Source organism: Callorhinus ursinus, unplaced genomic scaffold (genome assembly GCF_003265705.2).
Source record: "Callorhinus ursinus isolate GAN/ISIS: 27379988/994484 unplaced genomic scaffold, GSC_fseal_2.0 scaffold77, whole genome shotgun sequence".
NCBI lineage: Eukaryota > Metazoa > Chordata > Mammalia > Carnivora > Otariidae > Callorhinus > Callorhinus ursinus.
In genome coordinates this window covers 3,217,934-3,230,695 of record NW_027397139.1, presented here as the reverse complement: position 1 = coordinate 3,230,695, position 12,762 = coordinate 3,217,934, and the positions used below count along the sequence as shown (strand labels likewise).

The following is a 12,762-nucleotide window of genomic DNA, read 5'->3' as shown; positions in this document are numbered from 1 at the left end:
CTCCCTCCCATTCCGACGGCCTGCCTCCCTTGGTCTCCTGAGTGACCGGCCTGCACTTGGGCTGGGCCTCCAGCCTCTGGCCAGCTCTCCAGCTCCTCCGGGCGCCTGCCCAGGCCAGGCCAGGCTGACTCGTGCGTAGGAGCGTGAGCACAGGAAGCAGCTCCACTCTGCGGCTGCTATTTATAGCTCCCAGGCCAGGCTCTTGGCCTTGTGAGCCGGGGGAGGACAGGCCCGAGTCCCCTCTGAGCTCTCCCCAGGGCACGGGGGCCCACGCCCCCATTGGAGCACCCCAAACTAGGAGAGCAGTGACCCTTGCCTATGGCTGGCTGGAAGAGCCCTGGCCTTTGTGAGCATGGCTGTGTGCTGGGAAGCAGCTGGCTGGGGCTGGAACTCGGGTCCACTGGGCTCTGAAGCCACAACCCAGCCTTCTTGCTACCCCTGGCTGGCTGTCCCTGTCCTGCATAAAGTCGTCTCCACTGCAAAGGACAACTGTCCACCGGCAAAGTCCCACCTCCTCACCTGGCCTGGCAGCCCATGGGACCTCTCCCTGCCCCAAAGCTCTGGGACGGGGGGAGGGGGGCACACTGGCCTTGCTTATCCCTACCTGCCCCCCCCACTCCTGGCAGTGCTGTTGGGGGTGGGGGGAAGGTGGCTGGGTTGCATTCTCTGCTCTCTCTCTGTGCTCCCAGGATTAATGCAATTATGTGGGCAAAGCAGAGACCAAGTGTCATGGTCTCTAGCAGATGCAGTTTGGTCCCCAAGGTTTTTTGTTTAAGTTTGGCGTCAACATTCGAAAATAAGAAAATCATTTGTCCAAACCCAGTTTGCCTTGGAAAATGAATAGGCTGGCATTCCCAAGCCAGAATTCTGCCAGTCAGCCTCTGCAGAGCTGGACCTAAGCCCTGAGTGAAAGACGCAGGCTCTTCGCCGAAGCCACCTGCTGGGCCAAATGGAGGCAGCCCGGGACTCCTCCCAAAATACAGGGTGCTGCTGCTGTTACCGTTACCTCTTGAGGAGAGGGGGTCCCCCGAGTCTTCGCCACGGGCAGGATAAAGCCCCATGATGCTTGGGTGTTTTACAGACTGCCACAGCGGCTGTGGGCAGTCAGGAAAAAAAAGGACCATGACTCACAGAAAGACTCACGGCCTTTGCACAGGCTGTCTGTCCCCCATCCCTCCCCTGGAAAAGCTCTTTCCCCATCTTCTTGGGACTCCAGTGTGGCCCCCAGGGATTTCCTCCCTGACCACGTTGCTAAAATCATTTGCATTTTTCTTATCTCTCTCCCTTCACTTTGCTTTTTCTGTCTTCACAGCATTTATTGCTGATAACTGCATTTCACGCTGATATGTCATCTGTCTCCCCTCACTAGGCGAGCTGCCATGCATCCTAGGGCAGTGGGCCTCACCCTCGGGGGACTCTGGGATATTTGTCGGCAGACACTTGTGGTGGCCACGGCTGGGGTGCTCCTGGCATCATGTGGGCGGGGGCCAGGAATGCGGCTCAGCATCCCCCCCCACCCACACACACAGTGCCCGAGAGTCTGGTATCAGCAGTGCTGGGAGAGACAGACCCGGAGTCGGGCAATGGATCTCAAACGTGTCCCCAGGCCAGTAGCATCAGCAGCACTTGGGGGCTGGGTGGCAATGCAGATCCTGCAGCCCCGCCACCAGCCAGAACGTGGGCAACAGCCTGCACCCAGCGGGCGACAAGACAGCCCCAAATGTCTACGGTGCCAGGACAGAGACCCTGTCTGAGCTTGTCAGCCAGAGTGGCTGGGCCTGAACATGCTCAGAGGGAGGCCCGGGTGGTCCCTGGATGGAGAGACCTGCCAACCGTGGTGGCTCTTTATTTTGGTCTAAGTGCAGTACCTCGGCCAGGCCTCCCATGCACCTGGGAAGCCGGGGCTCGGAACCGCCCACCTGTCCAGCCGCTCCTGCCTGGCCGGGCTGGGCACACACCAATCGCCCCAGCCCTCTGTCGAGCACTGCAGCCAGCCAGACCAGCTGTTCCTGCCGTGGGAGCCACAGGTCTTCGGGGTGGCAGGGGCACGCAGCGGGTTCTCCCTGCTTCAGCCCAATCCGGCTTTAGCACCCCAGCGGCCCAGAGGAGAGCTCTACGCCTTCAGGGAACAATGCCCCCGCCCGCAGGAGGCTCTGCGGGGAAGAAGGTGGGATGGGCCCATCACTGGCTTTGCCCCAAAGGGTGGGCACAGGCTGGGGCAGGTGGGATGCGTGCCTCTTTCCCTGGCAGGTCCAGAGCTGGTGGCCAGGGCAGGTCTGATGCCACCGTGGGCTGGGAGACACCATCCTCTCCCCTGTCTGCCTCTGGGGGCTGGAAAGACGCAGACAGGCGGGGAAGCGGCGCACCGCCTCCCTGCCCGACGCTAATAACTTCTGCACCAGAGACACAAACAGCAGACAACAGAAGCCCCGACACACTGTTATTAAGGTTGATTCAATCCACGAGGCCTCTTAATTTCCCCCTTTGTCTCCAGATCAAGGAGGGGAATGTGGTTGACTCCATCCAGCTGTCGCCTGTGCCCTGAGCCCCCACTCAGAGCAGACCTTGGAGGGCTGAGGCCTGGCCCAGGGACCTCCCGGTGGAGGAAAAGGGCTGACGACGGGAGACCCGTCTGAGGTAATTCTCCTCCTGGCAGAGCTCAGAATGGTGCCCCCAGCCCAGGGCACCCCCACCTCCTCCTGCCCACCCAGGACCCCTCCTGCTGGGGGCTGGGACAAGCCTAGGCCGAGCAGGTGGCTGGGGGTGGCCTTGACCCAGCCACGGCCATACGGACAGAGTTGGTGTTTGGTGTTCTGTACGGAGGGCTTGGTTTTGTCAAACAGACAGCAGTGTGTGCTCTCTGGGCACCCTCACATCCAAGCTGCAGCAGCCGTGCCTCCGGCCCTTGCCAAGTGTGCCGGGCTGTCCGTCAGCAGGCATCTGCCCGCCTCCTCTCTTTCCAACATGCATATGGGATCTCAGAACGAACTGCCCTCTGCGTGGAACCCACTGTCACTTCCTAGGAATTAGAGCGGTGACACCCCAGTGTGACCACCACAGACGTCCTCGGACACCGCCTGGTGTGCCCTGGGGGACACCCCTGAGAACCACGGAGTGAGAAGACCCCCCAAAAGGCAGGGATCTCTGTGGCAGCAGGCCGCACGACATCTCCTTAGGATCACAAAGTTGCACACAGATGGCCTTTCATGGCTGATGTCCAGTTTTTTGCAGGGGCTGGTCCAGGGCCAACTGGTGATCGATCCAGTCGTATCCATAGGAAAGCTGCTGTCACCACATGGCAGTGCTCCGGTGTCTGAGCTGGTGGGGGATGGAGCCCCGGGCAGGCCTCAGAAGACCCTGGTCTAGACCAGACTTGGCCACCAGAGCCCAGGAAACCTCAGGAGTGATTGCCGTTTCCCCGGGCTTCCGTCGGAGGGCAAAACAGCCACTCTTCCTACCTCGGTGCGGAGATGGTCTGATCCTCACCCAATGCGGGGAAAGCTGACCAAGACCAAGACCAAGGCACCGTCACCCCCACGGCTGGCCAACCACGGCAGCTTGTGGAAGCAGGTCCCAGGGCTGACCCTTGCTCCACTGGGCACAGAAGACAAAAGGGGTGGCCGGAGGTGTCCTCATCTACAACACAGCTCCCTCAAACCTCTTGGGGTCCCAGCATCCTCAGGGGGCCTGGAAGCAGCTTGCTGGGGCTGATGGGACCCTAGGGAGAGCAGGTCAGCTGGGAATGGCCACAGCCCAGCAGATGGAGAGAATCTGAGGACGCTGGGGACTCGGGAAGTGGTGACGTCTGGCTGAGGGGCTGGCAGAGGGGCCCTTGGGCCTTTCCATGACCAAAGGCTCCTTGCTGGTGTGGTGGTGCCCTTCCTGGGCCTACTGGTCAGGAAGTGTGCTCACAGTGAGGGGGACATGGCCTTGGAGACATCAGTGGGGGCAGGGGGGTAGTCAGCTGATGGCTGGTAGGAGGGTAGGGACCCTGTGGTGTGTGTGCTTTTGGCAGCGACAGGGCGTATGGAGCTAGGGTCCTTGGAGCAGAGACGACCCCAGCCCCGATGAAGGCAGGCTACAGAACCTGGTGGCTCCGCAATGACCCGCCCACTCAGGGAAAAGGCCAAGTGGGTGGAAACTTCCAGTTCCTGAGTGGAGTGAAGCGGGGGGCAGGCCGAGGCTGACAACCCAGGACACAATGGAAAGGATGATGTCCCCACACCCTGGGGGTCACTTTCCCAGCACAGGGCAGAGGCAGGCCACGTGCGGTTTGGAGATGGGTCTCCAGGACAAGTCAGACAGAAGCTTCTAGCAACAGGCCTGACCGTTCTGCAGCAACAGGGTAGGGGCAGGCAGAGCAGAAGCTGAGGCTCTCGGACACACATCCCTGATCCCCCCGCCTCTTGTAACAAAACTGAAGGCGGCCGGGGTGGTGGCAAAGGTTGTCACCTTGTGCTAGGAGGGGCTGAGTGGTGGCAGCAGGCCAGCCCCCGGGGCGCCCACGAGGCTGGAGTTGGGGACGAGGCCCCACCAAGCCCAGGGCCCCGGGGCAGAAGGGGCCTGTGCTCGGGAGGCCCTGCCGGCCAGGAGTGAGGCAGAGGAAGGGGATCAGGGTGCTGGGAAGGCACGCACCTGGGCCCTCGCGCTGAGGCTGTGAGAGCCGAGCCCAGCCCAGCACACCGGCCCGCACTCCCTCCGGAGCACCTCTGATGGCAAAATCCCCCAGGCAAGGCTTTCGGCCCAGGCTCCTATCCCCGGAGGCCCGCGTCGGGGTTGCTGGGACAACAGGCGAGTTGAACAGAAGGTTGCCAGGGAGCCGGTGCCCAGGGTTGGTGCCAGCCCCACACGCGCCCTGAGCTCCCGCACCCTGAGGCAGCTTCTGGCTTCATCTGCGTCTGCAGGGGGTGATTCACAGTGTGTGCCCCCGGCCCCACAGCCCCGGGGACTGAGAACCAACGGCCCAGCCGGCCCCTAGCCCTGCCTGCGCATCTCTGCATCTCTCGGGTCCACCAAGTGTATGGCAGCGGGGGGCGGGGGGGGCACAGCAGAAGGCAGAGAAGAGGGAAGTGCTGAGGTACCTGGCACCCCGCCCGTCCCCCTCGAGGCACTGCCTCAGGTGGCAGGAGTCAGAGCTTCCCTGTGTGACCGCCGGATGGACGCTCCATGCGACAGAGCCAGCTGGGAACAGAGGACACAAGTCTCAGGCCTCCAGATGGGCTCAGTGGCTCGGAGAAGCCACGGTCTTGTCCTGTCTGCAGGCAGGAGTGGGGGGGGGAGGGTCCCAGCCCAACCCCATGCGGCTGCCCGGCCCCACCTCCTGTGTGAGTCATCAGATCCCAATGCCAGAGGATGACATGGCCACACAGCTTTGGTAAATAACTTTAAGAGAAGTATTTTTAAAAGCAGTTGCTGTGCCCCAGGCTCAGGGTGTTGGATCTGGGGCGCGGCCCCTCTGTGCACAGATGGCAGCCCGGGGCCTGAGCTCCCCTGCTTGGGAGTGGGGGGGACCGCCTGTATCCGGCGGGCGGGTGATGGGCAAGTTCACCACTTGAGGAAGACCATGCCGGCCAGGACGGCATAACCCAGCACCAGAAAGAGGACTTTGAGCAGACGGTCGCTCTTCTCCTCCAGCTCCTTCGCTAGGATCTCAAAGAAGGTGACAAAGAGGAACGTGCCGCCTGCCAGGCCCTGCAGCAGCACCGAGGCCACGCTGCTGGGCACCCCCTGGGCACTCTCGATGCCCAGGCCGATGCTGATGCCCAGGGGGATCATGGAGCTGACAGTGACGGCCAGCTTGGCCGCGTCCCTCAGGGCCATGGCACTCCTGGCCATGCTGATGCCCAGGGCCACGGCCACCAGCGTCTCGTGGATGGCCACCCCCACGAACAGGCTCACTACCTTCTCTCCGTCCTCCTGCAGGCCCAGGGCCAGGCCCTCGAAGATGGAGTGCGCCGACAGGGCAAATACCAGGCTGAGGAGCCGCAGCGGGCTGGAGTGCGACAGCTCTTGGACGCTCAGCCCATGTGTGTGGGCGTGGGGCTCCGAATAGAGCGTGTGGCCCCGCGCACCCCCCATGAAGGGGCTCTCATACTCCGAGTCACTGCCGGCGTCCGAGCCAGCGTTGAAGGTCTCCAGGTCGATGAACGATGGCTTCTCCTTGCGGAAGGTCAAGATGAGCTGCTCCAGGAAGACGGTCATGAAGAAGCCCAGCATCACGATGGTCTCGGCCAGTGGGTAGTCGGTGCTGATGTGCCCGAGGCTCAGAACTTTCTGGAGCTGGAGCAGAAGACGTGCAAGAGAGGAGAAGGAGGGAGAGAGAGGTTCAGAGGGGGCGGCCTGCACTCCTGCTACCAACACAACAGGGTTTGGGGGAGATATCACTGTTCAATTAGCAAAGCACAGAAATACCCACTTCACACAAGAAGCTAAAAAAAAAAGGAAAAGGTGGGCTCACCCTTGCTGGATTCCAAAAAATAAAACTCCCAAAAACCCTATTACAAAGGGCATTGTGAGACTTTACATTATATCCACTTAACCAGCCAAATATTAATCATGCTGTAGTGGGCTGAATTGTGGTCCCTAAAGATATATCCACTTGGAACCTCAGAATGTGACCTTATTTGGAAGAAAGGTCTTTGTGGATATAATGAAGGTGTGATGGGCTGAATTGTGTCCCCCACCAAAAATTCATATATTCAAGTCTCTGAACATCCAGAATTTCAAACTAACCCTCCTTAGAGAAAGGGTCTCTAGAGAGGTGATTCAGTTAAAATGAGGCTGTTAGGGTGGGCCCTGCCCCACTAGGACCGGAGTCCTTACAGGAACCACGACGTGAAGAGATGGCAAAGGAGAGAGGCCTCAGAGGGACCCAGGCCTGCCAGCCCCTTCCTCCTGGACCCCTGGCCTCCACAAGGACAGACAGCAAACGTCTGAGCTGTTTTGCTATTTTCCCCAGCCCCGGGGAAATCCTACATAAGATAAGGATCTGGAGACGAGACAGATCATCCTTAGGGTGGGATCTTAATCCAGCAACGGTGTCCTTATGTGACACAAAAGGAGGGGACACAGAGAGACACACAGGGAGACGGGCAGGTGACCACAGAGGCAGAGACCGCGGTGATGTGCCTTATAAGGGAAGGAACAGCAAGCACCGCCAAGAACGCTCCAGAAGCAGGGAAATGGCACAGGACAGACTCTCCCTCACTGTGCCATCAACCAGCCTCTGCAGCCCTGAAGGCCTGTGGGGGGTCTGCTTCCGTAGGGCGCCGGGTGGGGCTGTTTCCAAAGGTCTTCCTGGGTGAATATGCTAAGAATGCGTGAGACTCTGCATATCCACGCCCCCCCCCCCCAGCGGATCCTGCCAGCCAGCGCCACCCAGTAGCACTTTCTGATGACGGAAATGCTTTCTATCCGTCTGATATGGAAGCCACCAGCCACACGTGGCCCATGAGGACCCTAAACACAGCCGGCTTGGCCAAGGACTGCAATGTTGACTCGTGTTTCATTTATTTCACTGAAACTCGACTAGACAGGCAAGGTGAGAGGCTGTTGCTCGGTACAGCCCAGCGCTGGATGCTGCCCAGCAAGGTGGGGGGTGGGCTCCTCAGAGCTGGGCTCAGTTTGCGGGTACTCCTGAGGCTGTGTGCACACACCAAGCTTGTCCAGCCTGGGGGCTGCAGAACGTGCCATCAGTTGTCTGGACCGCTCCTCCCCCAGCGTGACTCACAGCTGGTTGATGCTCACGCTTTGGGTCTTGGGGTGCATGTAATTCCCAAGTGCTCTACCTGAGCCAGGCGCCCCAACACTATGCTCATAGCACCCCTTCATGACAGCCTGGGAGCGCACGCGCACGCACGCCACATGGCTACCCCGCCCCTCCAGGACACACTGAAGACATTTTGGTCGTCATGACTTGCGGGGGGGTAGTGCTGACACTGGGGCAGGGTCATTCTCAGTGGGGGGCTGTCCTGGGCACCAGAGGGAGGTGTGGGGGGTGTTCAACAGCATCCCCAGCCCCACCCACCAGATGCCAGGAGCATCCCTAATCGTGAGGACCACAGGTGTCCCTGGGGGCAGGACTGGCCCAGGTGAGACCTCCTGACCCAGTCACCTGCCCTCACTCAGTGTCCCCTGGACACAGAGTCGACCCGCATGGGAACCCCTGCTGCAGAAGGCTGTGTTTTGCAGATGGGCCATTTCATTCATTTGCTAAGCATCTCCAGGCCTGCATGTGCTCCGCCCCCAGGAACCCCAGCCAGTGAGAAACACTAACCAACTCAGATCAGATCATCAGACACACAAAGGCCACAGTTTTGGGGGCTGATATCTGTGGGGTGACCAAGCCAGCAGGTGCCCGCTGAGCCTGGCAGGGGGCCGGGGGAGGGACCTAACCCGCCAAGGCTCTGGTGTGGGCAGGGGTGCAGCCCGGAGCGGTTTGGGGAGGACCAGGAGAGGGCCACAGGCACTGAAGGGCGACGGGGAGGAGCAAGGACATCACAGCAGCCCCGGCCTGAGATAGAAGTGTGATGAGGGGTGACGGCACGAGAATGTGGCAGATGGGGGGGGGCAGGGCTGGAAGAGGCTCTGGGGGTGCAGACGGCCTGAGAGAGGACTCTGAAATTTTACCCCCAGGGATGCCGTGTGAGCTCCCATGCTGTGTTACGAAGGAACACGAGCCGGGCAGCAGGGAACAACAGACGCGTGGCAGAAATCCAGGCACTTGCTGACGAAGCAAGTGGCTATACTGGGGGGGGGGGCATGTGGAAGGGACTGAGGGCAGCCCTCAGCCATGGAGAAGCAAGGCCCTCGGTCTGACAACTGGGAAGGAACTGAACTTGCCTCAATACCACACGAGCTTAGAAATCGATCTGTCCCGTCGAACCCTGAGATGAGACCACAGCCCAGGAGACCTGGAATGCTGCCTGATGAGGGCCTGGAGCAGAGGGCCCAACTAAGTGGTGTCCAGACCCCTGACCCACAGAAACCGCGACATAACAAACACATGCTGTGTTAAGCTGCTAAATCTGTCATCACTTGTTAAGCAGCAGTAGCTGCCTGATACAGGTGCTGAGGCGAGGCCCACACCGCCCGCTACAGGGCAAAGCGTATAGCTACCCCGCTGGGCGGTCTGCTCAGGGAACAACGGATTGGCTCGCCAGCTGGCAAGCCAGGTCTAGTTCAAGCCCCTTGTCTACCAGGTAAAGCCCAGAGAAAAGAAGCAACCAACCCACGGTCACACAGCAAACTCACTTCCTGTCACTCCTGTAGTGTCACAGCTACCACCAAACTCGGTGACATCGTTGAAAACACACCAGAGACCCGGGGCCACAAGGTGCCACGGGCTGCGGCCACCGCCAGGGAGCCCTTACCTTCTCCCTCACAGCCGGCAGGAGAGCGTTGAAGCACGTGGCCAGAAAGACCCCACCTCCAAAGGTGTTGCAGAGTGAGAGGATCTTTTTGGAGCGATGGGCTTTCTCAAAATCCGTCTCGATGATCTTCACGGGGAGCAGGGAGCCAAGCAGCATGAAGAAGAACACGCCCACCATACAAAGGATTTTGGCCACCAGCAGCTTCATCATGGTGGCGGCCCGGGCTGTTCTGGTCGCTGCAGGGCCAAACCATGTGCCGGGGCACACTCCTGTCCCACGGCGTGCTACCGGGCCCAACCACGTAGCCGGGGGCTCATGCCTCCGTCCAGCCACTGTGAACACCAGGGGCAACCACGTCAGCTGTTGGAGTATTGAGCAGCTTTAGTGACCAAGCCCATCACCCCCCTCCCCCCCTACTTCACTCCATTCCGGGCCTGGCCCATATCACTGCCTCCTGCAGAAAATTCGCCCCGGCCGTGCTGTCCAATACGGCGGTCACGAGCCATGGGTGTCTGTTTAATTACAATTCCATTACAGGCAAAGTTCAACTCCTCAGTCACACTAACCATATTTCAAATGCTCAGCAGCTGCACAGGTGCAGTAGTGACCGCACTGGACCGCACAGAGGACCTTTCCATCGCTGCAGGATGTTCTACCGGGTGGTGCTGCTCCACTGGTCTCCCACTGCCCTTCCATAAAACCCAGCACCACACCCTGTATAGAAGGCTCCGCACCATCGGCCTCTGCTTCGCCTCATCCCACACGGGCCTCTGTGGTCCTTGAGTATGCCCAGCCCGTTCCTGCCTCAGGGCCTTTGCACCAGTTGTTTTCTGGGCCTGGAATACGTCTTTCCCCCAACCTCCCGATGAGGTCTTGTCTTTTAGGGTCACTGCCTTCGGGTTCCCTTGGAAGGGCCTCCCCGGCTGACCTCTGCCCACCACGAGGCCTGGTGCAGAACAGAGGCTCAGTAACCACTGCAAACCAACAGGTGAGCTAAAGCTTGTGGACCTCAGTGAGCCCAAATGAAGCAGATTTCACCCTGGAAACGCCACGGTTAGTGGGAGGGCCCTTGGCTGCTCCTCTGTCCCGTGTTTCCCCCCCTACTCTCCCTGTCCTCACTGCCCACGCCCCACTTGAGTGAGGCCTTCAGGTCTCCGCGCAGATGCCACCAGCTGGAGAGGCCTCTCCCGCCCCCTTCGCTGGCATTAGGTTCTGGAATCATTTGTGCGACGGAAACTACATAACTTGGAGTCCTTGACTGAGCTCCCTTGCTCGAGGCTGCGAGCTCCGCGGGGACTGGGAGTCTGTCTTGCTCAATCTGGACCCCACCCCCCCGCCCCCGCACCACCCGACGCACAGCCAGGTACACAGGAGGCACCCAGTAAACACCTGCCGGGTGTCCCGATGCCCAGGCTGTGCAGTGGCGGCAGCGGGTGGCCTGCACGCTCTCAACACCGGGGCTGATGGGCTGGGACGAGGAGGCAGGGGCTCGTTTATTCATTCCTCCATCAGGCACTTATTGAGCGCCTTCTGTGTGCACCGCGCCGCACCGGGCGCCCCGAGGAGGGCGAGGCCGAGCGGGCCCCACCCGAAAGGGAGCACTCGCGCTCCGCCTGGGGGGTCGGAAGCAAATCAGCATACATTTCGCCGCTAACTGGGGAACCAGCGGCGGGCGCCGCAGCCCGGCCTCGGCTAACGGGCGGCCCAGCCGGCGTTGCCCCGAACCGCCCCGCCCCGCTCCGGCGCCCAGCCCCGGCTCCTGGCCCCCGGTTCCGGCCCGCACGCACCTCCGTCGGGCCCTCGCCCGCCCGCCCGCCGGCGCCGCCCGCCGCTCAACCGCCGCGCGGTCTCGACCCCACAGCCGCGGTCCTGTCCAGCCCCGGGTCCGCGCGCGGCTGCCCACGCCCCGCCCACGCCCCTGCCCATTAGCTACCCCGGGCGCCACGGGGCCGAGCGCGCCGTGTCATTGGCTGCTGCGGCCGCCACTCAACCTGCGACTCTCCCCCACCCCCGCCACCGGCCCGGGAAAGTAGTTTCCTCTTGCCGAGCGGTAGGTACAGCCAGCAGGTGGCTCCGGCAGGAAACTCCGACCTTAGAGGAAAGGTTCCGACAGGACTTGGCTTCCAGAGCTGTCCAGGGGCGCCTGGTGCTGAATGCCGCTCCTATGGAGGCTTGGCCCGCGACGGGAAACCGCTTCCTGCGGGAGACTGTTCCTCCCCGAGCGTCCACCACGCTGATGCCCTTCCAGTCAGCTTAAGACGCAGATTCATCTGCTCAACACCCCTGCCTACTCTGTGTCAGGGCCTTTTCTGGGAGAACATCTGTGAGCAAAACAAAGATCACCCTTCCCGCCCTTTTGGAGCTTACATTCTAGGACAAGACGCAGAAAATAATCAATACACATAATAAGTGATGGAATTATGTCGGAAGTACTCTGGGACAATAGAACCCACAAGGGACTATGCTGGGTAAGTGCTGTTATTTTAAGTAAGATGCTCAAATACGCCTCATAGATGTTTGAGCAAAGACGAATGTGGAGAAGTTGGTCCAGTGGGTACATGGAGGCAAACCCTTTCACACATAAGGGACTGAGAGGCAGGCGTGTACAAGAACGTCGGTGTGGCCAAAGCACAGTGACCTGGGGAAGTGTATTTGGAGATAAGAGGAGGGAGGTCACAAAAGGCTTTGGAGGGAAACAGGGAGCAATTGCAGAATTTTGATCAGAGACGTGACCGATCCAATGTATTTTAACACAATCATTTGGTTATTGTATCAATGCTGCCAATAGGTCAAGTAAGGTGAAGACTGAAAATCGTTGATATTTTTTTTCACAGAGAGAAGGTAACATTAAAAAAAGGCGCTTGTTCCATGCCCTATAAAAGCAACCAGAGTTATGGAGAAGACTGTATTCATTTGTTAACTAAAATCTCATTGTCAGGGCGCCTGGGTGGCTCAGTTGGTTAAGCGACTGCCTTCGGCTCAGGTCATGATCCTGGAGTCCCGGGATCGAGTCCCACATCAGGCTACCTGCTCAGCGGGGAGTCTGCCTCTCCCTCTGACCCTCTTCCCTCTCGTGCTCGCTATCTCTCATTCTCTCTCTCTCAGATAAATAAATAAATAAAATCTTTAAAAAAATAAAATAAAATCTCATTGTCAGCCTACTACGGGCCAGACGTGGAGAGAGCTGCTAAGAATAAAGAATAGGGAATGCTACAATGTGGAGGGACCCCGAGGACACCGGGCTCAGTGAGAGGAGCCGGACCCAGAAGGACACATCCCGCAGGAGGACCCCACTCCCAGGAGGTCCCCAGAGGAGTCCCGTCCACACAGACAGAGAGGAGAGGGTGGGAGCGGGGGCTGGGGCAGGGGGTGGGGAGTCCGTGCTTCGTGG

At 60.0% G+C, this 12,762-nt stretch overlaps 1 protein-coding gene across 2 annotated transcripts; it reads right to left on the bottom strand.

The window, feature by feature from the left end:
- Positions 1-5,370: 5,370 nt before the first annotated feature.
- On the bottom strand, positions 5,371-11,265 carry SLC39A3 (solute carrier family 39 member 3). 2 transcript variants are annotated; one of them, XM_025861235.2, is made up of 3 exons: positions 11,159-11,265; positions 9,372-9,703; positions 5,371-6,279 (listed from the first exon to the last, which is right to left on the bottom strand). In XM_025861235.2, exons 2-3 carry the CDS (start codon positions 9,579-9,581, stop codon positions 5,545-5,547), a joined length of 945 nt encoding a protein of 314 aa, XP_025717020.1. In that variant the 5' UTR covers positions 9,582-9,703; positions 11,159-11,265; the 3' UTR covers positions 5,371-5,544. The 2 variants fall into 2 exon arrangements, with proteins under 2 accessions (XP_025717020.1, XP_025717019.1); XM_025861234.2 differs by having other exon boundaries at positions 9,372-9,731; positions 11,159-11,261.
- Between the last annotated feature and the right edge of the window lie 1,497 nt (positions 11,266-12,762).

Excerpts from the sequence above, each read along its gene's own strand:
- SLC39A3 (XM_025861235.2), bottom strand. The coding sequence starts at position 9,581 with ATGATGAAGCTGCTGGTGGCCAAAATCCTTTGTATGGTGGGCGTGTTC. Across the intron at positions 6,280-9,371 it reads TGCCGGCTGTGAGGGAGAAG|CTCCAGAAAGTTCTGAGCCT; the intron begins GTAAGGGCTCCC and ends CTTCTGCTCCAG.